The 27,992-nt window shown below is 46.7% G+C and overlaps 2 protein-coding genes across 3 annotated transcripts; both read left to right on the forward strand.

Annotated features, from left to right (window-relative positions):
* Positions 1–235: 235 nt before the first annotated feature.
* On the forward strand, positions 236–12,868 carry LOC133118844 (protein mono-ADP-ribosyltransferase PARP12-like). Its single transcript, XM_061229103.1, has 14 exons — positions 236–574; positions 853–988; positions 1,275–1,539; positions 2,342–2,395; positions 2,533–2,659; positions 4,532–4,697; positions 4,984–5,104; positions 8,220–8,316; positions 9,022–9,103; positions 9,787–9,917; positions 10,301–10,452; positions 10,948–11,579; positions 12,296–12,362; positions 12,750–12,868. Exons 1-14 carry the CDS (start codon positions 330–332, stop codon positions 12,866–12,868), a joined length of 2,394 nt encoding a protein of 797 aa, XP_061085087.1. The 5' UTR covers positions 236–329.
* Positions 12,869–14,458: 1,590 nt separating this feature from the next.
* On the forward strand, positions 14,459–27,522 carry LOC133118781 (protein mono-ADP-ribosyltransferase PARP12-like). 2 transcript variants are annotated; one of them, XM_061229013.1, is made up of 12 exons: positions 14,459–14,528; positions 16,163–16,298; positions 16,585–16,897; positions 18,168–18,239; positions 18,373–18,499; positions 20,334–20,499; positions 20,781–20,901; positions 23,073–23,169; positions 23,255–23,324; positions 24,398–24,528; positions 24,952–25,067; positions 25,605–27,522. In XM_061229013.1, the coding sequence occupies exons 2-12, from the start codon at positions 16,188–16,190 to the stop codon at positions 26,675–26,677; spliced, it is 2,397 nt and encodes a 798-aa protein (XP_061084997.1). In that variant the 5' UTR covers positions 14,459–14,528; positions 16,163–16,187; the 3' UTR covers positions 26,678–27,522. The 2 variants fall into 2 exon arrangements, with proteins under 2 accessions (XP_061084997.1, XP_061084996.1); XM_061229012.1 differs by lacking the exon at positions 14,459–14,528 and adding an exon at positions 15,561–15,902.
* The last annotated feature ends 470 nt before the right edge of the window (positions 27,523–27,992 follow it).

Below are 27,992 nucleotides of genomic sequence, written 5' to 3' on the forward strand. Positions count from 1 at the left end.
TTTGCTAACTTTTTTGGAATGGAGAACATATTTCCGATATTCCTCGTTCGTTGGCTGAAAGTCGAGCTCTTCCTTCCATTTCGCCTATCTGTATTTGACCGAAACTTAAAGGTGTGGAAACTACACGGTCTACACGTACATTACGGTAAATCGGCGCTTAAGGTTCGTTTTCCACCGAAGTGGTGGAGCTTGTTTATCACGTCGGTGATGTTTCATTACTGTCTGTGTACAGTCGTCACTCAACAGCGAGAACTGGACGAAGACATCGGCACCGGGCAATACTCATAGTTTGGATTAAAGGCTCTATTTTGAGGCTCCGGCAATAGAAAATGACGGAGTCTTCGGTGATCAGATTTATTTGCGACAAAAGTGGGGCGATGGATTACGGAGATCTAGTCGACACTGGTTCTGGGCTTGACACGGTCTTACAAAACGATAATTTTTCCGTTGTTACAGTTAATAGAAACAAACGAGTTGTCGTTAAGACTAATGTAAGACTGTGTAAAGCCAGAGACTGCACTGACTGCCCCAATTTGCACCTGTGCAAATTCTACCTTTACGGAGACTGTAAGAGGTAAGATTGGTAGACCAATTTTCTAACCTGACATGGCATAAAATAAGACAGAACCTTTTTACAGGTATTTTATAGTATTTTGAAGAGGCTCTTTAATTATATTAACTAATATTATGTTAAGAGCTTGTGTTTTCTCCGCTTAGTATTTTCTTTAGGACTACAAGTGGAAGAGCTGCATGTGTAATTGATTTATTTCCTTGTCCAGAGATACGTGATCTAATCAAGTCTAACTGAAACGTCATCATTCGGGGAACATTTATTTTATTTATTTATTTTAGGCGAGGGTGCCGCTTTTGCCATGACATGAACTCGGAGCACAACGCTCGAGTCCTGCGAGACAACAGTCTGCAGGAACTGGACAGGAACCAACTCCGTACCCTGCTGCTTCAGAACGACAGCACCCTCTTACCGCCGGTAAATCCACCATGACACTCGAGCACGATTCCCGTCCTCCGGGGAATCTCCTGCCGGAAGCCGCGGAAGAGTTGATGCATATTTTTGTAGGATTTTATTGAACATACTTTTTTTAGGGGAGGATTGTCTCCTGCTTAGTATAATCAACTGTAAGTTGCATTGGATAAAAAAGCGTCAGCCAAATGACATGTAATGTAATGTAATGGCTAAATCTGTGTCTCTGAAACATAGTCTTCTCTGAGACCGTCATGATGCGCTGAACCTCGCGCATGACTTTTATTTTCAGGTGTGCGTCTCGTACAACAAAGGCGATGGGGCGTACGGAAACTGCCCAGACCAGGAGAGCTGCTGGCGGCTGCACATCTGTGACCGCTACCTCAGAGGAGCCTGTCAGGCCGAGGCCAACTGCCGCAGGTCACATGACTTCTTCGAGCCCCACCCACAGAAAACCCTGCAGGAGAGAGGCGTGCCCAGCAAGCTGATTGGCTCCATGCTGTTCGTCTACCAGAATATCCAGGCCTTGAAGAACAGCAGCAGCAGAAGACAACAAGGTAACGGACTCCATTAATACTGACTCGCATTTCATTTCATTAGTTTAGCGAACAGTCTCATCCGGGGTCACTTGCAGTCAAAGAAACCTGAGAACAGTGTATTCCTGTGTTCTGTGGTTGACAGTAGTGGCAGACCTTGCCAGCACTTTCCCCAAACCAGAGAGTCTAGATGCATGCTAACGTGTGCCAGCTTAAAACACAATGCACCTCACACTCATCAAGCAATCACCATACACTCATATGAACTTATTGAGCAGGGCTGTCCAATCCTGTTCCCATTATTGGCATTTTGGCAGACGCTCTCATCAAGAGCGATGTACAGTTGATTAGACTAAGCAGGAGACAGTCCTCCCCTGCAATGCAGGATTAAGGGCCTGTGCAGATCTTATTGTGACTACACCAGGATTAGAACTACCGACCTTGTGTGTCCCAGTCATTTACCTTAACCAGCTACAGGCTGTTCACGGGTGTGGACCAACCGGTTGGTTTTCATTTCTGCCCTAATTTGTTAATTTGGTAATGTCTGCCAGACGGCAGCAGTGAGAACAGTCCATAGCCTGAGTGGACAGTGGAAGAGGTGAAGGATATACGGACCATGATCTCATCTTTATGAGGTGGCCATGGCAGTCAGACTTCGCTGTGACACTTCAGTTGAACACGTAGATTACTTAGTACAGTATGTCACTCAGAAGTCTTTGAACTGGTCAAATCCTGTTGCCTATTAACTTTTTAAAATGTATTACAGATAAAAAGCTTTCTTTGCTTCTTAATTAAAACGTTTTAATTCACATGTCCTTTTCAGAAAAGACCGAGATCTGTATTTACTTTGTCAAGCAGGGCAGCTGCAGACAAGGAGGTAAGAACTTCACCTGTGTCTTTGTGTGTGTGTGTGTGTGTGTGTGTGTAGTGTGAATTTCTTTCCATTATATTTTCTCAGGAGATTCACACAATGGGCATTCGTTTCACCCGATGTTTTTCATATTTGTATCCAAGACAGATGCTGGAGAGAGCACTCCACCATGCCATATAAATGGGAGGTGAGAAATGGAGACAGCTGGACGGCTCTCCCAGACAACGAAGAGATCGAGAGAGACTTCTGCGACCCCAGCAATGTGGACAGGTGCATTCAACGTTGGAGCTGTTTTCAGCTCTCAGCTTCAGGCATGAGGTCACTATTGTGTGATTGGAATGTTCTCATGCTGATGCAACTATGGCGACTAGTCATTGAAAGCAGTGGAGTTCTAGAACACCTACTCTTCAAAGGGCTGGATGCACATTGGAGCCCATATAGTTGTGTTCAAAATAATAGCAGTGTGTTTCAAAACGTGAGTAAAGCTCAAAATCCTTATAATAGTTTTTATTTCGATGCATTGGGACTGCACATTATATCCTAAATCAAAACATGAAGAAAAATGTGTCAATTTTTTAATTACTTTACAGAAAATGAAGAAAAATGAATATTGGGCTGTTCAAAAAAATAGCAGTGTCTGCATTTTTCTTTACAAACTCAAATATTGACTGTATAAACTGAAAAATCTTCAGGATTTAGCATTCCTGTGAATCACTAAACTAATATTTAGTTGTATAACCACGGTTTCTGAGAACTGCTTCACATCTGTGTTGCATGGAATCGACCAACTTCTGGCACCTATGAACAGGTATTTCAGCCCAGGATGATTTGACAACATTCCACAATTCCTCTGCATTTCTTGGTTTTGCCTCAGAAACAGCATTTTCAATCGGATTAAGGTCCGGGGATTGGGCTGGCCACTCCATAACTTTAATTTTGTTGGTCTGGAACCAAGATGCTGCTCGCTTACTGGTGTGTTTGGGGTCGTTGTCTTGTTGGAACACCCATTTCAAGGGCATTTCCTCTTCGGCATAAGGCAACATGACCTCTTCAAGTATTTTGATGTAGGCAAACTGATCCATGATCCCTTGTATGCGATAAATAGGCCCGACACCATAGTAAGAGAAACATCCCCAGATCATGATGCTTGCACCACCATGCTTCACTGTCTTCAGAGTGTACCGTGGCTTGAATTCAGTGTTTGGTGGTCGTCTGACAAACTGCCTGCATCCCTTGGACCCAAAAAGAACAATCTTACTTTCATCAGTCCACAAAATGTTTCAACATTCAACAGACTGTCTTTGATCACCCTGGAGCTGATCATTGGCTGAGTCTTTGCCATTCTGGCTATTCTTTGATCCATTCGAATGGTAGTCTTTCATTTTCTTCCACGTCTCTCTGGTTTTGCTTTCCATTTCAAAGCATTGGGGATCATTTTAGCCGAGCAGCCTATTATTTTCTGCACTTCCTTATATGTTTTTCCCTCTCCAATCAATGTTTTAATCAAAGTACGCTGTTCTTTTGAACAATGTCTGGAACGACCCATTTTTCCTCAGGTTTTCAGAGAGAAATGCATGCAAACATGTGCTGGCTTCATCCTTAAATAAGGGCCACCTGATTCACACCTGTTTTTTCACAGAATGAATGACCTCACTAATTGAACTCCACACTGCTATTATTTTGAACACGCCTCTTTCAATTAATTATTCAATTACACAGACTCAGGAGCATGTGTATCATGAATGTCTGTTGGTTTTCTATGACTCTACTACACCTACTGGTAAATTATTTGCCATGTAGTAATATATTTTCTACCAAAAACAGTGATTGATCTGGTAAGTCATGTTGGACTGCTATTATTTTGAACACAACTGTAACTCAGGCATCGCATTACATTCATGGCATTTGGCAGACACTCTTATCCAGAGTGATGTGCAGTTGATTAGACTAAGCAGGAGACAGTCCTCCCCCTGGAGCAATACAGGGTTAAGGGCCTTGCTCAAGGGCCCAACGGCTGTGCAGATCGGGGATCGAACCACTGACCTTGCGAGTCCCAGTCATGTACATTAACCACTACGCTACAGGCTGCAGGGAACATTGTGAATAACCGTCTGTGCTCTCTGCTCTCTGGTCTGCCCTCAGCCGAGGAGTCCAGCCTGTTTATTTTGACACCATGACCCGCGGACCGACCCAGGTCCGGCGTCTCTCCACGGTCTCCTCTGTGGTTCAGCCCAACTTCAACCTCACCACCACCTGGGCCTGGTTCTGGCAGGACGAGCACAACAATTGGATCCAGTACTCCTCAGTGGTATGTGAGGAATCTCATAGGAGAATCTTATGTCGAATCCTTTTCTCGCCCACATTGTGGTCTCATTGAGATCAAGATGTCTTTCTCAAGAAACTTTTTGCAAGTATTTCATCGGTTCAAATACACCAGACGAGCTATAAATGTATTTGAATCCAAAACAATTCCATATTTGACCCTAGGTCTCAACAGCAGTCTCATTGCATTTTGCTTTGCAGTTATTTCTGTTGTTGGGAGTAATTATGTGGAGCCATGTCCTCAACTTCAAATTGACTCTGATCTCTGACAGGAAGGGCAGCACGGACTCTCCTCCATCACGAGTGAGGACCTGGAGAGGAAGTACCAGGAGGACAGCCGTGCTGTGATGGAGTTCACGGCGGGGTCGCAGACCTACAAGCTCAGTTTCCCAGGTAACCGGAGTACCATGTGCCATCCATCCATCCATCCATCCATCCATCCATCATCACCCGCTTATCCGGAGTCGGGTCGCGGTGGCAGTAGGCAAAGCTGGGTATTCCAGGCATCCCTCATCCCCAGATATATAATCTCTCCAGCAGGCTCTGGGTCTCCCTCGGGGTTTCCGCCCAGTTGGACGAGCCCGGAAAACCTCCAAAGGGAGGCGCCCGGGAGGCATCCTGATCAGATGCCCGAACCACCTCAATTGGCTCCTTTCGACGCGAAGGAGCAGCGGCTCTACTCCGAGCTCCCTCCGGATGTCCGAGCTCCTCACCCTATCTCTAAGGCTGAGCCCGGCCACCCTACGGAGGAAGCTTGTATACGCGATCTCGTTCTTTCGGTCACTACCCAAAGCTTGTGACCAAAGGTGAGGGTTGGGACGTAGATTGACCAGAAAATCGAGAGCTTCGCCTTCCGGCTCAGCTCCCTCTTCACCACGACAGTCCGGTGCAACGCCCGCATTACTGCTGACGCTGCACCGATCCGCCTGTCGATCTCACGCTCCCTTCTCCCCTCACTCGTGAACAAGACCCCGAGATACTTGAACTCCTTCACTTGGAGCAAAGACTCGTTCCCAACCCAGAGGGAACAATCCACCGTTTTCGGGCAGAGAACCATGGCCTCGGACTTGGAGGTGCTGACTCTCATCCCGGCCGCTTCACACTCGGCTGCAAACTGCTCCAGTGCGTGCTGAAGGTCACGGTCCGATGAAGCCAGCAGAACCACATCATCCGCAAAAAGCAGAGATGCGATTCTGAGGTCACCAAACCGACACTCTCCTCACCTTGGCTGCGCCTTGAGATCCTGTCCATGAATACCACAAACAGGACCGGTGACAAGGGGCAACCTTGGCGGATTCCAACACCCATAGGAAACATGCTTGACTTTGTGCCGAGAATGCGGACACAGCTCTCACTTTGGTTATACAGGGACCGGATGGCTCGTAAAAACGGCCCCGGTACCCCATACTCCCGCAGTACACCCCACAGGGTTCCCCGGGGAACACGGTTGAAAGCCTTCTCCAAGTCCACAAAGCACATGTGGACTGGACGGGCAAACTCCCATGACCCCGCCAGCACCCTGCCTAGGTAAAGAGCTGGTCCACTGTTCCATGACCAGGACGGAAGCCACATTGCTCTTCCTGAATCCGAGGTTCGACCGTCGGTCGGAGCCTCTTTTCCAGCACCCTAGAGTAATCTTTCCCAGGGAGGCTGAGGAGTGTGATACCCCGATAATTGGAGCACACCCTCTGGTCCCCCTTCTTGAAAATGGGGACCACCATCCCAGTCTGCCACTCTGCAGGTACTGTCCCTGACCTCCATGCGACACTGAAGAGGCGTGTCAGCCAAGACAGCCCAACAATGTCCAGAGCCTTCAGCATCTCAGGGCGAATCTCATCTACACCCGGCAAATTGCCACTGAGGAGCTTTTTGACTACCTCAGCAACTTCCGCCAGGGATATAGGTGCAGATTCCCCCGAGTCTTCTGGCTCTGCCTCTTCCACAGAGGACGTGTTGTTCGGGTTCAGGAGCTCCTCGAAGTGCTCTTACCACCGCCAATATCCCCAGTCCGGGTCAGCAGTTTTCCTCCCCTGCTGAAAACAGCCTGAGACAAGCCCTGCTTTCCCTTTCTGAGTCGTCGGATGGTTTGCCAGAACTTCCTCGAGGCCAACCGAAAGTTCTTCTCCATAGCCTTCCTGAACTCCTCCCATACCCGGGTTTTTGCTTCGGCAACTGCAGAAGCCGCAGCCCTTCTGGCCACCCGGTACCTGTCTGCTGCTTCAGGGGACCCCCGGGCCAGCCAAGCCCGAAAGGCCTCCTTCTTCAGCTTGACGACCTCCCTCACTGCTGGTGTCCACCGGCGGGTTCTTGGGTTGCTGCCTCGACAGGCACCAATGACCTTCTGGCCACAGCTCCTGCTTTCCGCCTCTGCAATGGAGGCTTTGAACATGGCCCACTCGGACTCCATGTCCCCAGCTTCCCCCGGGATGCGTGAGAAGTTCCTCCGGAGGTGGGAGTTGAAGACCTCGTGAACAGGGGCCTCCGCCAGACGTTCCCAGTTCACCCTCACTACACGTTTGGGTTTACCGGGTCCCCTCCCGGGTCTGGCTCCAGCAGGGGGCCCCGGTTTCCCTTTTCCGGGCGAGGTAACTGGGTCATTGTGTGGCCGTATCATGGAGTCTTTGAATCGCTCTTCACCGTGTGCCGCGTTGGTAAAAGAGTCATCAGTTGACTATGAATTCCACTTAACAAACCACATAGGCATGCTTCTGTGATTGTTTTTCCCTGACTGGTGTTCGTGGGACATGGTTCAGGAATCAAGATGGAAGGAAGGACAGAAAGACAGGCCATTATAGGTTATAATCTAATATTTATAGGAATAAGAACTCCCTTGCGACAAGTGTCGTATGGTGAAAATGATGCATTTTCAACCAAAAAGTGTTTGAATTGTGTCGTGTCGCGGACACCGTCACACTCTGTCGCGTAGCATTGATTGGACAGCCAGATGGAACACTGAAATTCACGGTGACGGATAGGCTACGCCAGGCTCCGCCCTGTTTTCAACACCGTGATTGTTGTGGTGGTGGTTGTGGTGTTTGTGGTTATGGTGATGGTTGGTGTGGTGGTGCTTGTGGTGTTGGTTATTACATTAATGGCATTTGGCAGACGCTCTTATCCGCAGCGACATACAGTTGATTTAGACTAAGCAGGAGACAGTCCTCCCCTGGAGCAATGCAGGGTTAAGGGCCTTGCTCAAGGGCCCAACGGCTGTGCGGACCTTATTGTGGCTACATTGGGTTTCGAACCCCCAACCTTGCCTGTCACAGTCGTTTTACCTTAACCACTACGCTACAGGCCGCCCTTGTAGCGTTTTGGTAATGGTAATGGTGATGGTGTGGTTGTGGTTGTGGTGGTTGTTGTGGTTGTTCCGTTGTGGTCATCCATAATGGATTATTGGCTTTCCTGGATTTTCCTGATGCCTTTTTCTCTGGTGCCTTTCACCCTGTTGTGCCACATCTCTGCTGTGAATATGGCAGTCAGTAACTGTGTCCCATCACGCTGTTTGCAGAGATGATTCAGACAAACGAACAATTTGGCACCAAACGGCAGGTGAGGAGACGACCTGTGTTTGTCTCCACAGCGGATGCTCAGAGAGCCAGGACCAAGTGAGTCAGCCTCATGTCTTTACTGCCCAGCTTGGAGTCACTGTTTTGGGCTGTTTAAGTCTCGACTGGGCCCACCACACCCTCACAAGGAGAACTGAACCCAAAACACATTCCATCCTCCAATGTACAGTGCAGTCCATATGCTTTTGGACATGCTTTTTGTTACAGCTGCCTGTAGAGTAGTGGTAAAGGTAAGTCACTGGGACAGGCAAGGTTGGAGGTTCAAATCCCAGTGTAGCCTCAATAAGATCCGCACAGCCGTTGGGCCCTTGAGCAAGGCCCTTAACCCTGCATTGCTCCAGGGGAGGACTGTCTCCTGCTTAGTCTAAATCAACTGTACGTCGCTGTGGATAAGAGCGTCTGCGAAATGCCATTAATGTAATAATGTAATGGATAGTTTGAACAATTACATGCCTTTTTATACTAGGTCCCCCCCATCCCTTTTTAGAGGACCAAAAGTCTGAAGCTTCTGAATAGTCAGGTGTATCCAATTGCTTCTTCAGTGCCGCTAGAAGAATTGATGAGGTTCAGAATCTCAGTATCTAGTCTTGATTCTCGGCTTTTGATTCATTTTGCCTGTTATTGCCATTTGTCAACATGAGGCCCAGAGTTGTGCCAAGTAATGTTCAATGGGATACATTATAACATGGATAAAGTTATTTCATATTTTTAATTTTGGTTATTTGTACTTTTTCCGGGTTTCAGCAGAAACAACAGCTCAGGTAATAACTTCAAAGCGGTGCCGGGATACTGGGACAAATCCATGTTGCCGGATACTGGATACAAGGTACCACGTTAATGACATACATTTAATGGGGAACCGAATTAAGCTGTAGACACACAATTAGATATTGAATCAAACCCGCTAATCAAGAAATACGCGGGGGAAAATGTGAAATACCATTTTGTTTGCTCTTGTGTCTTGTGTCCGGACTTAACCAAAATGGGCCGGTGTGGGTGCAGGTTTTTGTTTTAGCCCAGCACTACGACACCTGATTCAACTAATGAACTGATCACAGTGTTTGATCAAGACCTTGATAAGTAGGATCAAGTGTGTTAGTGCTGGACTAAAATAAAAACCTGCACCTAAAAACAATTGGATACCCCCTCCTTAGATCGCCTATGATTGGTTGGAAAATGTGAGAGGACAGTGTGGTATTAGCCTTGCACAATGAGGAACTGATGAAAAGGGCAGTTGACCAAACTGTTTTGTCAGCAATGAGGTGGATAGGCTAACCCGGTGCTTCTCAGATGCGGGAGGATACGATGTATTCCAAAAGGAAAAACTCTGCAGGACACCCACTGAAAATGAGCCCTTTTAATGGTGCAAAAGTGAGTTTTGACAATACTGCGTCATCGGGGTCGTATGTGAGCCGAATGTTAGACCCCCGGTTTCACAGCGGTGAACCCTGATCTAAGATGGCTGCTCTGTGATCTAAGATGGCGGATCGGTGTTCCTTCCTTTCCCAGACGATCCCTCTGCAGGAATCCTCAGAAGAATACCAGAAGATCCTGGCTCTTTTCCAGAAGACGATGGGGGGACATAGCATACACAAGGTCGAGAGGGTCCAGAACCGGGCATTGTGGGAAGTCTTTCAGTGGTATGTCGATTGCCTTCCGAATAGTGTAAAAATAGAACAAACGCCGACCAATGCCATGTAACATGCCGTGTTCACGAAGTGCATCACAGAGGCATAAAACATATGATAAAACATTGATAAAATGGAGAATTATGAAGTAAAAAAATAAAATAAAACAAAGCCACAAAAACAAAGCCCATGCAAGAACTTTAGCTGAAAGCCAGTCTGTATTGGTGGAGAGCCAATGGACCACGGGCAGCAGAACATCTCCCAAAAATCAATGACCCATCCCTTATTTGACCATGGGTATGCGTTCCTCATGAGAACAGATGAGTGTCATTAACCCTTTTTGAAATATGTACGTAAACACAGTTTGTCATAAGAGTGACTAGGTCTTTTTGTAGGCAGCAGGATCTGATGAGGAAAAATGACGCCGGGAGAAAAGTCGATAAGAGACTGCTGTTCCACGGCACCGACTCCGTCCACGTCGACGCCATCTGCCAGCAGAACTTTGACTGGAGGCTCTGCGGAACGCACGGAACGGCCTACGGGAAAGGTGGGTCAGGACCTTCATGGGGCCACATGGCTCAGGTGGTAAGAGCGGTCGTCTGGCAGTCGCCGGGTTGCCGGTTCGATTCCCCGCCCGGGCTGTGTCGAAGTGGCCCTGAGCATGACACCTAACCTCCAAATGCTCCTGACGAGCTGGTTGATGCCTTGCATGGCAGCCAATCGCCGTTGGTGTGTGTGTGTGTGTGTGTGTGTGTGTGTGTGTGTGTGTGAATGGGTGAATGAGAAGCATTAATTGTACAGCGCTTTGGATAAAGGTGCTATTTAAATGCCAACCATTTACCATTTACCTTCGATTTCTGCTCAAGATTTACGACACTCAGGGCTTTTTTTTTTTCTTTTTCTTTTTTTTGGGTCCTATCGACATTACAGCCACGACTCGATATTGATGCAGTTTACGTGGAAATTACACAGAAGTGCATTTGTTTTTATGAATGTTAAATTGTATTGTTTGTTGTTTTTAACAAGGTTTCTGTTTTTACAGGGAGTTACTTTGCTCGAGACGCGAGGTACTCGCACGGCTACACCGGCGCCTCGGGAGTGAGGACCATGTTTGTGTGCCGGGTGTTGGTCGGCTGCTACACGACAGGAGACTCCAGCTACCTCCGCCCCCCTTCCAAAGACGGCGGGGACTCCATGTTCTACGACAGCTGCGTGGACAACATACACGACCCCTCCGTTTTTGTTGTTTTCGAAAAGCACCAGATTTACCCCGAGTACATCCTGAAGTACGATGAAGATATGTGGCTTTCCTCCATGGGAGCCATGGGAACTGTGTCAACCATGACCCAAAATCCCAAAGCCCAGCGCCCAGTCTTTGCCAGCTCTGTGACCCCAAAACCTGTACAAGCTCCGCCCCCAGTCTCTGCCAGCTCCGTGACCCCAAAACCTGTACAAGCTCCGCCCCCAGTCTCTGCCAGCTCTGTGACCCCAAAACCTGTACAAGCTCCGCCCCCAGTCTCTGCCAGCTCTCTGTTTCCAAAACCTGTACCAGCCCCACGCCTTGTCTCTGCCAGCTCTGTGACCCCAAAACCTGTACAAGCTCCGTACCCAGTCTCTGCCAGCTCTCCGTTCCCAACACCTGCACCAGCTCTGCCCCCAGTCTCTGCCAACTCTGTGACCCCAAAACCTGTACAAGCTCCGCCCCCAGTCTCTGCCAGCTCTGTGACCCCAAAACCTCTACAAGCTCCGCCCCCAGTCTCTGCCAGCTCTGTGACCCCAAAACCTGTACAAGCTCCGCCCCCGGTCTCTGCCAGCTCTGTGACCCCAAAACCTGTACAAGCTCCGTACCCAGTCTCTGCCAGCTCTCCGTTCCCAACACCTGCACCAGCTCTGCCCCCAGTCTCTGCCAACTCTGTGACCCCAAAACCTCTACAAGCTCCGCCCCCAGTCTCTGCCAGCTCTGTGACCCCAAAACTTCTACAAGCTCCGCCCCCAGTCTCTGCCAGCTGTGTGACCCCAAAACCTGTACAAGCTCCGTACCCAGTCTCTGCCAGCTCTCCGTTCCCAACACCTGCACCAGCTCTGCCCCCAGTCTCTGACAACTCTGTGACCCCAAAACCTGTACAAGCTCCGCCCCCAGTCTCTGGCAGCTCTGTGACCCCAAAACCTCTACAAGCTCCGCCCCCAGTCTCTGCCAGCTGTGTGACCCCAAAACCTGTACAAGCTCCGCCCCCAGTCTCTGCCAGCTGTGTGACCCCAAAACCTGTACAAGCTTCGTACCCAGTCTCTGCCAGCTCTCCGTTCCCAACACCTGCACCAGCTCTGCCCCCAGTCTCTGCCAACTCTGTGACCCCAAAACCTGTACAAGCTCCACCCCCAATCTCTGGCAGCTCTGTGACCCCAAAACCTCTACAAGCTCCGCCCCCAGTCTCTGCCAGCTCTGTGACCCCAAAACCTGTACCAGCCCCACGCCTTGTCTCTGCCAACTCTGTGACCCCAAAACCTGTACAAGCTCCGCCCCCAGTCTCTGGCAGCTCTGTGACCCCAAAACCTGTACAAGCTCCGCCCCCCATCTCTGCCAGCTCTGTGACCCCAAAATCTGTACAAGCTCCGCCCCCAGTCTCTGCCAGCTCTGTGACCCCAAAACCTCTAAAAGTTCCGCCCCCAGTCAGGCCCCGCTCTGTGACATTCAAACCAACACAAGCTCCGCCCCCTTTCACAACCTCTTCTGTGACTTCCAGAGTAAAAGATCTGGTAGAAATGTTTGACCCATCCTGGGGCCAGTCCTCAGGTAGTACAGGGACGGCCAGCTCCCCTTCTGACTCCGACGGCACATATTCCCAGACTCCAACCAGCGCATCTCCGCCCACATCGTTCCCTGGAGACGGGTATTCACCGAGCGCAGCGACAGGAACGTCTTCTCAGAGTGGTTCCACCAGCGCTATGGATGGGTCCCGAAATGAGGACGGCAGCCTTGGTGCCTTCATCCGTAGAAGTGGGCTCGACCCGAAGTAACTGCAAAGATATGTGGGATCTCCTACTTCAGTAATGAATGGCTCTCTTTTAATTTTCATGTGAATACTGACACCCCTTTTCCATGCAAAAGCAAGAATATACGCAGGATATTGAACACGAGATAGACCCGCGTTTTGATCCTTTCTCGATGCTCCCGGGAAAGTCCCTGGTCCTTGCCGTTTCACATCAGGCTTGGGAATTTCCCGGGTCACCAAGTTTACTTTTGTTGGTCTGCAGGTTGCTGCTGAACAAGGCTGTCCCCAATGTCATTAAAGAACCAGGCCTTATGTTCCCACAAACTGATCCGAAGGCCATATCATTTGTGGATGTTCGCGGACAGTTTTGTTTTTGTTTATTTTGAAGATTCTGGCTGAGGGTGTTTGGTCAGGCAATCTTATATTTTGGACGATTTGTTCTCTTTATTCTGTCACCCAATGTAAGCTTAATGCTCTTTTACAGTTTACAATCATGTTCAAGCATCTTTTTTTCTTGCATTTCATTTTTGTTGTTGCAATTTTATTTTGAAAATACCCAAAAACGTGTTAACTTGTCTTCCCATAAACCATATTTTATTACCAAAAGTGAAGGGGAATGAAAAACCTTTTTTAAATTTTTTTTATTTCATATACTAGCAGAAATATGCAGAAATTCAAATGATTTGCAAATATAAATGAATGGAATTACTTATAAAATAATTCCAAAGAATTTCATTCATAGCACAAATTACCTTTATTTGCAAATATTCAGTCAGCAAATTTATGAATGGTATTATCTCTCATCAGACGTATCCAAGCTTCTAAGCGAAGGTTCATATTCACCATCTTCCCCTGAACTAAACATTTGGGGTGTAATTTGTTGAAAAAATAAATAAACAACGAATGAATGGCGCGAATCAAAATAAATGCCGCTGAGAGCATTGACTACTGTAGGAAAACTACGAAACAGGCGCCCCTTGAAATGCCTGAGCCATAGCGAACACCTCTGCCAGACGTACGAGTCGACGAGTAGACTCGTTTCATGCTTAGAAAGGCTCAACAACGCCCACAATCGACAGATAAACTCGTCTGTAGCTGGTTTTTGAAGGTTATGTTTTAGACGTGTTTTAGAGATGTCAGCCAGGTAACCTCACTGCCAATATAGAGGGACGATAGAGTCCTTCTGTTGTCCCGGAAGTTGTTTACCAAAGCAGAATGACATTGACCTTAAGATTAAGCCCGATGTTGCGTTTCGCATTATTTTTAACTCAACCATGCAAAGAGAAAGATCTAACCAGCGAAATGTTACATTCTTACGTTTGCTTGCGGTTTTTAAAGAAAAGTAGGCAATCGTACCAGTCAAGTCAAATGAAGAGAGTATATATGTGTAAATATTTCCTATAAAGCAATAATTATACAGGCTAATAGACGGTTGACCAGTGTAAGGTAGAACTTCTCGGAAAGCTCCTGGAAGTGGAACATTCGGTCCCAAAAATACAGAGGATTCTACCGAGCGGCGTTTAGCAGCTTTGATTTTCAATCCAATCCAATCCAGCCGTTGAATCCGTGACCATCGATATCCGGACCAGAGGTCCGCCGGGAACATCGCACTCTCGCGCTGCCTCAAACCCAGGTTGGAAGCGCATCTTGGACTGTGTGGCAGACCACGAAAGTTCGTTTTTTCTGTCTTACTGTCAAAGCACTCTGAGCTCTTCCATTGTATGAAAAGTGGTTTGTAAATAAAGATTATTATTATTATTAATATTTTGACAACATGTTTTCTCCAAAAACGAATATCAGCGCCACACTCTGGGAAGAAATAAATTTTGCACACCAATCCCAAATTGAAGCAGGCAAGTTCTGCTGTTATTTGTTAATGATTTTTTGCATTTATTTTAATAGGCTCTGGCATGGTGAAGTAAAACATTACAAAACAAAATGCTAGCCATTCATACTAACGTCTTGATATGTGCTACACAGTAGCCTACATGGTAACATACATCCATAGTATGTAGTATGCTCGTATTCTGTTTCCAACCTGCTATGTACAGGGAAAAGCGTGGAATTAGAGTCCTTTGGCTCACGGAATTTGTGTGTGCCTGTCTGACGGGGGAGTTTTACATTGTTTGTGTAGAGTAGCCGACTTCATCAGTTTTAATTTTCTGTTTGGCGATGTATTGTTATTCACTGGATGCTCCGTGTTGTTTTGGTCCGAGAAGTTGCAATATTTAGGCTATATACGACTGTAATTGCATAATATAATGCAAGTAATTGAAATACATTCCAAACTGTAATGATATAACTGGACAGTTATCTTCTGTCTTATCAACGTGCATAATTGAGTCTTTTTGAACTGAACTCTTTTTGAAGACTATCATCTGATAGCACGCTTTGTCTGCGTGTGTTTGAATGGTTTACATTTTTGCTAACTTTCTTGGAATGGAGAACATATTTCCTATATCCCTCGTTTGTTGGCTGAAAGTCGAGCTTTTCCTTCCATTTCGCCTATCTGTATTTGACCGAAATTTATAGGTGTGAAAACTACACGGTCTACACGTACATTACGGTAAATCGGCGCTAAAGTTACGATTTCCACCGAAGTGGTGGAGCTTGTTTATTACGTTGGTGATGTTACATTACTGTCTGTGTACAGTCGTCAGGCAACAGCGAGAACTGGACGAAGACATCGGCACCGGGCAATACTCATAGTTTGGATTAAAGGCTGTATTTTGAGTCTACGGCAATATAAAATGACGGAGTCTTTTGTGATCAAACTGATTTGCGACAATCGTGGGGCGATTGATTACGGAGATCTAGTCGACATTTGTTGTGGGCTTCTGGACGTAAATGGCGTCATCTTACAAAACGATATTTTTTCCGTTGTTACAATTGATGGAAACAAACGAGTTGTCGTTAAGACTAAAGTAAGACTGTGTAAAGTCAGAGACTGCACTGACTGCCACAATTTGCACCTGTGCAAATTCTACCTTTATGGAGACTGTAAGAGGTAAGATTCGTAGACCAATTTTCTAACCTGACATGGCATAACGTAAGTATTTTATCGTATTTTGAATCGGCTATTTAATTATATTAACTAATACCATTTTAAGAGCTTGTGTTTACTCCGCTTAGTATTTTCTTTAGGACTACAAGTGGAGGAGCTGCATGTGTAATTGATTTATTTCCTTGTCCAGAGATACGTGATCTAATCAAGTCTAACTGAAACGTCATCATTCTGGGAACATTTATTTTATTTATTTATTTTAGGCAAGGGTGGCACTTTTGCCATGACATGAACTCGGAGCACAACGCTCGAGTCCTGCGAGACAACCATCTGCAGGAACTGGACAGGAACCAACTCCGTACCCTGCTGCTTCAGAACGACAGCACCCTCTTACCACCGGTAAATCCACCAAGACACTCACGCACTATTCCCGTCCTCCGGGGAATCTCGTGCCGGAAGTCACGGAAGAGTTGACGCAAATTTTTGTCGGATTTTATTTAACATCTTTTTTTTAGGGGAGGATTGTCTCCTGCTTAGTATAATCAACTGTAAGTTGCGTTGGATAAAACAGCGTCAGCCAAATTACATGTAATGTAATGTAATGGCTAAATCTGTGTCTCTGAAACATAGTCTTCTCTGAGACCGTACTGATGCGCTGAAGCTCGCGCATGACTTTTATTTTCAGGTGTGCTTCTCGTACAACAAAGGCGATGGGGCGTACGGAAACTGCCCAGACCAGGAGAGGTGCTGGAGGCTGCACATCTGTGACCGCTACCTCAGAGGAGCCTGTCAGGCCGGGGCCAACTGCCGCAGGTCACATGACTTCTTCGAGCCCCACCCACAGAAAACCCTGCAGGAGAGAGGCGTTCCCAGCGAGCTGATTGGCTCCATGCTGTCCGTCTACCAGAACATCCAGGCCTTGAAGAACAGTGACAACGGTGCGAACAGGAATCAGCCAACACATGCAGGCAACGTGAACAGCAGCAGAAGACAACAAGGTAACAGACTCCATTAACACTGACTCGCATTTCATAAATTTAGTGAACAGTCTCATCCGGTGCGACTTGCAGTCAAAGAAACCTGAGAACAGTGCATTCCTCCAGAGTTCTTTGGTTGACAGTAGTGGCAGACCTTGCCAACACATTCCCCAAACCAGAGAGTCTAGATGCATGCTAAGGTGTGCCAGCTTAAAACACAATGCACCTCACATTCATCAAGCAATCACCATACACCCTTATGAACTTATTGAGCAGGGCTGTCCAATCCTGTTCCCATTATTGGCATTTTGGCAGACCTCTTATCAAGAGCGATGTACAGTTGATTCGACCAAGCAGGAGACAGTGCGGATCTGATTGTGACTACACCGGGATTAGAACGACCGACCTTGTGTGTCCCAGTCATTCAACTTAACCAGCTACTTAACCAGGCTGTTCCCGGGTGTGGACCAACCGGTTGGTTTTCATTTCTGCCCTAATTTGTTTCTACTTTTTCGCTGCTCAACGAGATCTCTAGCTTGGATCGAGGTGTTGCTTCGTTAGGGTTTGGCTGAAGGCCTACAGGATGGCAGATCTCCAGAAACAGGGTTTTGGGCAGCCCTGCTTGACTCATTCATTCAATGTCTTCATTGATCACAGTGTTCACTCAGCATGGCGAATCCAGACTGTGTTAGCTGAATGCTACCCCATGAGCTCTTGGTTTCTTAAACAGACGGGAGGTCTCACCCACTAGATTTTCCTTCCGGAAGTTTCTGTTTCTCATCCGCAAACAAGACATACATTTGAAGAAAAACTAGCGGAAACATATGAAACAAAAAACAAAATTTGATTTGTCATCTTTGCACTCAAATGGCAATTCTTCTTCTGGTATTCCTGCAGACTTTCGGTTATGTCTCTCGCACATCCTGTTCATTTTAATTCTGCTCATAGATGCAGTGCACAAAATAAGTGCTTTGTGGCGTTAAGTAGCCGAACAGCTGTGGGTATAAAGGACTTTGAATAAAGATGGCTTTTCCCAAGCAGTTAAAGCCTACCTACGCCCTGATGGCAGCAGTGCAAATTCACACGCTAACCTTGACGTATGGGCGAGTGCACTTAATGGTCTCCTGAATACTGTTGAGCTCTGTTTTGCTGCGACTGTGCAGCTGAACCCGTTGCTTACCGGTTGATTGGTGTGTATCTCAGAGACACCCACCCATAAATTCGCTGTGGACAGGTAATCGATGATGGAGTGTTCAAATCCTGTTGCCTATTTACTCTTTATTTATTGCAGATAAAAAGATGCCTTTCTCAGAAAAGACGGAGATCTGCCTTTTCTTTGTCAAGGGAAGCTGCACAAAAGGAGGTAAGAACTTCACATGTGTGCCTCTTTGCATGAGTGATGAATGAATTTATTCATATGAATTTACATATGAATTTCTTTCCATTACCACAATGGGTATTCGTTTCACCTGATGTTTTTCATATTTGTATCCAAGACAGATGCTGGAGAGACCACTCCACCATGCCATATAAATGGGAGGTGAGAAATGGAGACAGCTGGACGGCTCTCCCAGACAACGAAGAGATCGAGAGAGACTTCTGCGACCCCAGCAATGTGGACAGGTGCATTCAACGTTTGAGCTGTTTTCAGCTCTCAGCTTCAGGCGTGAGGTCACTAATGTGTCATTGGAATGTTCTAATGCTGATGCAACTATGGCGACTAGTCATTGAAAGCAGTGGAGTTCTAGAACACCTACTCTTCAAAGGGCTGGATGCACATTGGAGCCCATACAGTTGTGTTCAAAATAATAGCAGTGTGTTTCAAAACGTGAGTAAAGCTCAAAATCCTTATAATAGTTTTTATTTCGATGCATTGGGAACACTGCACATTATATCCTAAATCAAAACATGAAGAAAAATGTGTCAATTTTTAAATTACTTTACAGAAAATGAAGAAAAATGAATATTGGGCTGTTCAAAAAAATAGTAGTGCATTTTTCTTTACAAACTCAAATATTGACTGTATAAACTGAAAAATCTTCAGGATTTAGCATTCCTGTGAATCACTAAACTAATATTTAGTTGTATAACCACGGTTTCTGAGAACTGCTTCACATCTGTGTTGCATGGAATCGACCAACTTCTGGCACCTATGAACAGGTATTTCAGCCCAGGATGATTTGACAACATTCCACAATTCCTCTGCATTTCTTGGTTTTGCCTCAGAAACAGCATTTTCAATCGGATTAAGGTCCGGGGATTGGGCTGGCCACTCCATAACTTTAATTTTGTTGGTCTGGAACCAAGATGCTGCTCGCTTACTGGTGTGTTTGGGGTCGTTGTCTTGTTGGAACACCCATTTCAAGGGCATTTCCTCTTCGGCATAAGGCAACATGACCTCTTCAAGTATTTTGATGTAGGCAAACTGATCCATGATCACTTGTATGCGATAAATAGGCCCGACACCATAGTAAGAGAAACATCCCCAGATCATGATGCTTGCACCACCATGCTTCACTGTCTTCAGAGTGTACCGTGGCTTGAATTCAGTGTTTGGTGGTCGTCTGACAAACTGCCTGCATCCCTTGGACCCAAAAAGAACAATCTTACTTTCATCAGTCCACAAAATGTTTCAACATTTCTCTTAAGGCCAGTTGATGTGTTCTTTGGCAAATTGTATCCTCTTCAGCTCGTGTCTTTTTTTTTTAACAGTGGGACTTTGCGGGGGCTTCTTGTCGATAGATTAGCTTCAAACAGGCGTCTTCTAATTGTCACAGTACTCACCGGTAACTTCAGACTGTCTTTGATCACCCTGGAGCTGATCATTGGTTGAGTCTTTGCCATTCTGGCTATTCTTCGATCCATTTGAATGCTAGTCTTTCGTTTTCTTCCACGTCTCTCTGGTTTTGCTTTCCATTTTAAAGCATTGGGGATCATTTTAGCCCAGCAGCCTATTATTTTCTGCACTTCCTTATATGTTTTTCCCTCTCCAATCAACGTTTTAATCAAAGTACGCTGTTCTTTTGAACAATGTCTGGAACGACCCATTTTTCTCAGGTTTTCAGAGAGAAATGCATGCAAACATGTGCTGGCTTCATCCTTAAATAAGGGCCACCTGATTCACACCTGTTTTTTCACAGAATGAATGACCTCACTAATTGAACTCCACACTGCTATTATTTTGAACACGCCTCTTTCAATTAATTATTCAATTACACAGACTCAGGAGCATGTGTATCATGAATGTTGGGTCTGTTGGTTTTCTATGACTACTACACCTACTGGGTAAGGGCCTTGCTCAAGGGCCCAACGGCTGTGCGGATCTTATTGTGGCGAGACCGCGGATCGAACCACTGACCTTGCGAGTCCCAGTCATGTACATTAACCACTACGCTACAGGCTGCAGGGAACATTGTGAATAACCGTCTGTGCTCTCTGCTCTCTGGTCTGCCTTCAGCCGAGGAGTCCAGCCCGTTTATTTTGACACCATGACCCGCGGGCCGACCCAGGTCCGGCGTCTCTCCACGGTCTCCTCTGTGGTTCAGCCCAACTTCATCCTCACCACCACCTGGGCCTGGTTCTGGCAGGACGAGCACAACAATTGGATCCAGTACTCCTCAGTGGTATGTGAGGAATCTCATTGGAGAATCTTATGTCGAATCCTTTTCTCGCCCACATTGTGGTCTCATTGAGATCAAGATGTCTTTTTCAAGAAACTTTTTGTGAGTATTTCATCGGTTCAAATACACCAGAAGAGCTTGAAAAGTATTTGAATCCAAAACAATTCTATATTTCAGGTCTCAACGGCAGTCTCATTGCATTTTGCTTTGCAGTTATTTCTGTTGTTGGGAATAATTATGTGGAGCCAAGCCCTCAACTTCAAATTGACTCTGATCTCTGACAGGAAGGGCAGCACGGACTCTCCTCCATCACGAGCGAGGACCTGGAGAGGAAGTACCAGGAGGACAGCCGTGCTGTGATGGAGTTCACGGCGGGGTCGCACGCCTTCAAGCTCAGTTTCCCAGGTAACCGGAGTACCGTGTGCCGCGTTGGTAAAAGAGTCATCGGTTGACGATGAATTCCACTTAACAAACCACATAGGCATGCTTCTGCGATTGTTTTTCCCTGACTGCTGTTTGTGGGACATGGTTCAGGAATCAAGATGGAAGGAAGGACAGAAAGACAGGCCAGTGTAGGTTATAATTTAATATTTATAGGAATAATAACCCCCTTGCGACAAGTGTCGTGTCGCGGACACCGTCACACTCTGTCGCGCAGCATTGATTGGACGGCCAGACGGAACACTGAAATTCACGGTCACGGATAGGCTACGCCAGGGTAGGGTCCTACCACGGGCCGCCAAATAACGAAGGGATTTTACTCTCTACGAAACCGGGGCGCCAATTAACGTTATGTAGCAGTATAACTGCAAAAAGTAATCAGTCTCATGAAATTACTGTTATCAGAAATATCTAACCACAAATTTAGGATTTTAATGAATAATTAAAATAACCAATATTAATGATTAAACATACCGGTAACCTGAAGGTTGGAAGTTCTTCGAAAGACTCGGCTCTCATGTCTATGTGACGCCAAAACAGACACCGGGTTTAATGAAATATATTTATCAAACAAACGTACAAACATAGAACAGATGAAGTAACGGGAAGTTAGTAGGATAAGTTAGTCGGGTGTGTGTGCGTGTGTGCGTGTGTGCGTGTGTGCGTGCGTGCGTGCGTGCGTGCGTGCGTGCGCGTCCCGTGAACAAAGGAAAGTGCAAAGTGTTCGTTATTGTTAGCTGTGAGAAGACTACTTGCGTAGTTTACTCTATATATGCGCAAAAGATGGCGAATCAATTCACGTACATATATATATAGCTAACAAAATACATTCCAATGATAAGACGGCAAATACGGAAACACAGATTCACAAAAACAGTGAAGACTAAACTAAACGCTGGCTATGCCTGAATGTTTGTTGTCTTACTGAGTCCATACGCATTGGATCCAAAAGCCGTGCTGTCTTTATAGGAGCCGCGATGGTGCTGTGAATGATTTTCCGGGTGGAAAAGTTTGTTGCTGTTGTTCGTTGGTGAGCTTTCCAGGGGTAAACTGATGTAGCGTTCCGCGTACACCAGTCTCCACTCGCTATAGGCCACTAAGTTACTGCAAGGTAACTTGGTGTGTCCGTAGGCCTGGTAGTGCGCTGTGCAGCATTCAGCCTCCCTCCGAGTCTCAGAGCAGATGAGCTGAAGCGAATGGCCAAAAAGGGTGTGTCGAAAATAAGTGGGAAGAGAAGAGGGATCCCAAGAACATATCTTGCTCTTATACGGGAAAGTTTATTGGTCCCACCATTACGGGATTGGCTGAGCTGAGCTAGACGTCATGCGGGGTGGACGTCGCGGAATTGTCCTGTGAGATTGTGGGAAATGTAGGATCCTACACCAGGCTCCGCCCTGTTTTCAACACTGTAAACATAGTTGTGGTGGTGGTTGTGGTGTTTGTGGTTATGGTGAAGGTTGGTGTGGTGGTGCTTGTGGTGTTTGTGGTGGTGGATATTACATTATTGGCATTTGGCAGACGCTCTTATCCACAGCGACGTACAGTTGATTTAGACTAAGCAGGAGACAGTCCTCCCCTGGAGCAATGCAGGGTTAAGGGCCTTGCTCAAGGGCCCAACGGCTGTGCGGATCTTATTGAGGCTGCACTTGGATTTGAACCTCCAACCTTGCCTGTCCCAGTCGTTTTACCTTAACCACTATGCTACAGGCCACCCTTGTTGCATTTTGGTGATGGTGATGGTGTGGTTGTGCTTGTGGTGGTGGTTGTGGTGATGGTTGGTGTGGTGGTGCTTGTGGTGGTTGTTGTGGTTGTTCCGTTGTGGTCATCCATGATGGATTATTGGCTTTCCTGGATTCTTCCTGATGCCTTTTTCTCTGGTGCCTTTCACCCTGTTGTGCCACATCCCTGGTGTGAATATAGCAGTCAGTAACTGTGCCACATCCCTGGTGCGAATATAGCAGTCAGTAACTGTGCCACATCCCTGGTGTGAATATAGCAGTCAGTAACTGTCCCATCCCTGGTGTGAATATAGCAGTCAGTAACTGTCCCATCCCTGGTGTGAATATAGCAGTCAGTAACTCCCATCCCTGGTGTGAATATAACAGTCAGTAACTGTCCCATTGCGCTGTTTGCAGACATGGTCCAGACAAACGAACGATTCGGCACCAAACGGCAGGTGAGGAGACGGCCTGTGTTTGTCTCCACAGCGGATGCTCGGAGAGCCAGGACCAAGTGAGTCTACCTCCTAAATAGGATACATTATAACATGGAAAAAGTTATTTTATATATTTAATTTAGGTTATTTGTACTTTTTCAGGCCAGATGATTATTTCAAAGCGGTGCCGGAATACTGGGACAAATCCATGTTGCCGGACACTGGATACAAGGTACCACTTTAATGACATACATTTCATGGGGAATCTAATTAAGCTGTAGACACACAATTAGATGTTGATTCAACCACTAATCAAGCCGTCTCGCCTACCAAGTTGTAACCGTGATTCTGAGGCGCCCGAGGTGCATTGTTTGTGCGGCGATCTACTAACCCTGCCAAGTCCCTCCCTCTGGAGCAGCGAGCCAATTATTGCTGCTCCACGTGAGCTGGCCAAACTTGGCTTTTTGGCAGGACTGAGAATCGAACTCTGGTCCCCGGTGTGCAACTGCAGCGAACTGCAACCGCGAGTCTGCTGCGTCTTAGCCTGTTGCGCCACCGCGGCTCCCGAGCCGCCAAATGTTTGCTCTTGTGTCTTGTGTCCGGACTTAACCAAAAAGGGCCGGTGTGGGTGCAGGTTTTTGTTTTAGCCCAGCACTACGACACCTGATTCAACTTATGAACTGATCACAGTGTTTAATCAAAACCTTGATAAGTAGGATCAAGTGTGTTAGTGCTGGACTAAAACAAAAACCTGCACCCAATACCATTGGATACCCCCTCCTTAGATCATCTTTCCCCCTAGGGTCTTTCAGCACACCTATCCCTGGTTATGGGTATGCGCTTTGTTGTACGTCACTCTGGATAAGAGCGTCTGCCAAATGCCATTAATGTAATCTTCACGGAGTTGTTATGATTGGTTGGAAAATGTTTCCCCCCCCTGTGAGAGGACAGTGTGGTATTAGCCTTGCACAATGAGGATTGCTAATTTTCCAGAGGAACTGATGAAAAGGGCAGTTGACCAAAATGTTTTGTCAGCAATGTGGTGGATAGGCTAACCCGGTGCTTCTCAGATGCGGGACGATACAAAGTATTCCAAGAGGAAAAACTCTGCAGGACACCCACTGAAAATGAGTCTTTTTAATGGAGCAAAAGTGAGTTTTGACAATACTGCGACATCGGGGTCGTATGTGAGCCGAATGTTCGACCCCCCGGTTTTACAGCGGTGAATATCAGGTGAGGAAACCCTGATCTAAGATGACCGCTCTGTGATCTAAGATGGCGGATCGGTGTTCCTTCCTTTCCCAGACGATCCCTCTGCAGGAATCCTCAGAAGAATACCAGGAGATCCTGGCTCTTTTCCAGATGACGATGGGGGCACACAGCGTACACAGTGTCGAGAGGGTCCAGAACCGGGCATTGTGGGAAGCCTTTCAGTGGTATGTCAATTGCCTTCCGAATAGTGTAAAAATAGAACAAACGCCGACCAATGCCATGTAACACAAAGTGTTCACAAAGTTCTTCACAGAAGCATAAAACATGATAAAACATTGATAAAATGGAGAATAATAAAGTAAAATAAAACAACAACATCAACAAAAAAACAAAGCCACAAAAACAAAGCCCATGCAAGAACTTCAGCTGAAAGCCAGTCTGTATCGGTGGTTGTGAAGTTTGAAAGAGCCAGATTGGTGGAGAGCCAATGGACCACGGGCAGCAGAACATCTCCGAAACATCAATGACCCATCCCTTATTTGACTGTGGGTATGCGTTCCCCATGAGAACAGATGAGTGTTATTAACCCTTTTTGAAATATGTACGTAAACACAGTATGTCATAAGAGTGACTAGGTCTTTTTGCAGGCAGAAGGATCTGATGAATAAAAACGACGCCGGGAGAAAAGTCAATGAGAGACTGCTGTTCCACGGCACCTTCTCCATCCATGTCGACGCCATCTGCCAGCAGAACGTTGGGAAAGGTGGGTCAGGACCTTCATGGGGCGACATGGCTCAGGTGGTAAGAGCAGTTGTTTGGCAGTCGGAGGGTTGCCGGTTCGATCCCCCGCCCGGGCTGTGTCGAAGTATCCCTGAGCATGACACCTAACCCCCAAATGCTCCTGACGAGCTGGTCGGTGCCTTGCATGGCAGCCAATCGCCATCGGTGTGTTAATGTGTGTATGATTGGGTGAATGAGAAGCATCAATTGTACAGTGCTTTTGATAAAGGCGCAATCTAAATGCCAACCATTTACCATTTACCTTCGATTTTGGCCAGTGTTTCTGCTCGAGATTTACACTCAGGGCTTATTTTTCCCCCTCTTATTTTTTTCCTTCTGACCTAGAAGTCGATCTTAGGTCCTATCGACATTACAGCCACGACTCGATATCGATAGGTTGCAGTTTACATGGAAATTACACAGTGCAGTAATTTCTGTATGCAGAAGTGCATTCGTTTATATAAATGTTAAATTGTATTGGTTGTTGTTTTTAAATGAGACAAGGTTTCTGTTTTTACAGGGAGTTACTTTGCTGAAGATGCGAGCTACTCGCATGTCTTCACCGGTACCTCAGAAGTGAGGACCATGTTTGTGTGCCAGGTGTTGGTCGGCTACTACGGCTACGGGGACTCCGTGCTCTACGACAGCTGCGTGGACAACATACACGACTCCTCCGTTTTTGTTGTTTCTGAGAAGCACCAGGTTTACCCCGAGTACATCCTGAAGTACGGAGAAGATATGCGTCTTTCCTCCGCGGGAGCCATGGAAACTGTGACATCTCTTGGCCTCAACTCAACTCAATCAGCACGCTGTGCCTCCACTTTACCTACTATGACCCAAAATCCCAAAGCCAAACGCCCAGTCACTGCCAACTCTGGGACCCCAAAACCTGTACAAGCTCCGCCCCCAGTCTTTGCCAGCTCTGTGACCCCAAAACCTGTACAAGCTCCGCCCCCAGTCTTTGCCAGCTCTGTGACCCCAAAACCTCTACAAGCTCCGCCCCCAGTCTCTGCCAGCTCTGTGACCCCAAAACCTGTACAAGCTCCGCCCCCAGTCTCTGCCAGCTCTGTGACCCCAAAACCTGGACAAGCTCCGCCCCCAGTCTCTGCCAGCTCTCAGTACCCAAAATCTGTACAAGCTCCGCCCCCAGTCTCTGCCAGCTCTGTGGCCCCAAAACCTGTACAAGCTCCGCCCCCAGTCTCTGCCAGCTCTGTGACCCCAAAACCTGTACAAGCACCGCCCCCAGTCAGGCCCCGCTCTGTGACATTCAAACCAACACAAGCTCCGCCCCCTTTCACAACCTCTTCTGTGACCTCCAGAGTAAAAGATCTGGGAGAAATGTTTTACCCATCCTGGGGCCAGTCCTCAGATAGCACAGGGACGGCCAGCTCCCCTTCTGATTCCGACGGCACATATTCCCAGACCCCAACCAGCGCATCTCCGTCCACATCGTTCCCTGGAGACGGGTATTCACCGAGCGCAGCGACAGGAACGTCTTCTCAGAGTGGTTCCACCAGCGCTATGGATGGGTCCCGAAATGAGGACGGCAGCTATGGTGCCTTCATCCGTAGAAGCGGGCTCGACCCGAAGTAACTGCAAAGATCTGTGGGATCTCCTACCTCAGTGATGAATGGCTCTCTTTTAATTTTCATGTGAATACTGACACCCCTTTTCTATGCAAAAGCCAGAATATACACGGGATATTTAACACGAGATAGACCCGCATTTTGACGTGTTCTTGATGCTCCCGGGAAAGTCCCTGGTCTTTGCCGTTTCACACCAGGCTTGTGACTTTCCCGGGTCGCCAAGTTTACTTCCGTTGGTCTACAGGTCGCTGCTGAACAAGGCTGTCCCCAATGTCATTAAATAACCAGGCCTTATGTTCCCACAAACTGATCTGTAGGCCGAATCATTTGCAGATTTTTTTTTCGTTCATTTTGAAGATTCTGGCTGAGGGTGTTTGGTCAGGCAATCTTATATTGTAGACGATTTGTTCTCTTTATTCTGTCATCCAATGTAAGCTTAATGCTCTTTTACAGTATACAATCATGTTCAAGCATCTTTCGTTCAAGCCTCGGTGTAGCCATGATAATATCTGCACAGCTGTTGCGCCCTTGAGCAAGGCCCTTAACCCCTTCCCCGCCAATTATTTTGGAAAAAACCTGTCCTTTTCAGACGAATTTTTTAAAATTATATTTAATACAGTATTTTGAACTAAACATTTGGGGTGTAATTTGTTGAAAAAAAAAAAAACAACGAATGAATGGCGCGAATCAAAATAAATGCCGCTGAGAGCATTGACTACTGTAGGTGTTAATCTATGTAATAATTGTTATGCTCTCATGCAGTGGTCTAGTTTATGTTGATGACGTGACGTCAAAGTATGTTCACGTATGTTTAATGACGTCACTGTTTTACGTGAGGTTATATATGTGAGTGCGTGAATAATAAAACTTTTCTTCTTCCCGGTAAATGAGACCGACGGCGAGCGTGTGCTTTATTTCCCGTATACAACTAACTTGTAAACCGGTTATCCTGCCCTAAGATGACAACATCAACAGGTTATGGGCCCAGGAGGGACGTTGGAAACTGATGGAGCAGGTTGTGTTTCGACGGAGATGAAAAGAATTACGAGTTATGGGAGACAAAGTTTTTGGGCCACATGCGTCTACAAGGGCTGAAGGACACCATATTGTACGAGCCCGTCCCCAGCGATGAAAGGGAGGACGATGCAAATAAAAATGAAGAAGCTTATGCAGAACTAATTCAATTTTTAGATGATAAAAGTCTCTCCCTGGTTATGAGAGAAGCGGCTGATAATGGTCGAAAAGCCTTGAAAATACTAAGGGACCACTACGCAGGTAAAGGGAAACCACGTGTGATTAGCTTGTACACCGAGTTGACGTCA

Source organism: Conger conger, chromosome 19 (assembly GCF_963514075.1).
Source record: "Conger conger chromosome 19, fConCon1.1, whole genome shotgun sequence".
Taxonomy (NCBI): domain Eukaryota; kingdom Metazoa; phylum Chordata; class Actinopteri; order Anguilliformes; family Congridae; genus Conger; species Conger conger.

Bases quoted from the DNA above. Each gene is read 5' to 3' on its own strand.
- LOC133118781 (XM_061229012.1), top strand. From the start codon at position 15,646: ATGACGGAGTCTTTTGTGATCAAACTGATTTGCGACAATCGTGGGGCG. The intron at 16,299-16,584 runs GTAAATCCACCA...TTTTATTTTCAG, and splicing joins ACAGCACCCTCTTACCACCG to GTGTGCTTCTCGTACAACAA. The intron at 24,529-24,951 runs GTATGTCAATTG...GTCTTTTTGCAG, and splicing joins TTGTGGGAAGCCTTTCAGTG to GCAGAAGGATCTGATGAATA.
- LOC133118844 (XM_061229103.1), top strand. From the start codon at position 330: ATGACGGAGTCTTCGGTGATCAGATTTATTTGCGACAAAAGTGGGGCG. The intron at 10,453-10,947 runs GTGGGTCAGGAC...CTGTTTTTACAG, and splicing joins CGGAACGGCCTACGGGAAAG to GGAGTTACTTTGCTCGAGAC. The intron at 12,363-12,749 runs GTACCAGCCCCA...ACATATTCCCAG, and splicing joins GCTCTGTGACCCCAAAACCT to ACTCCAACCAGCGCATCTCC.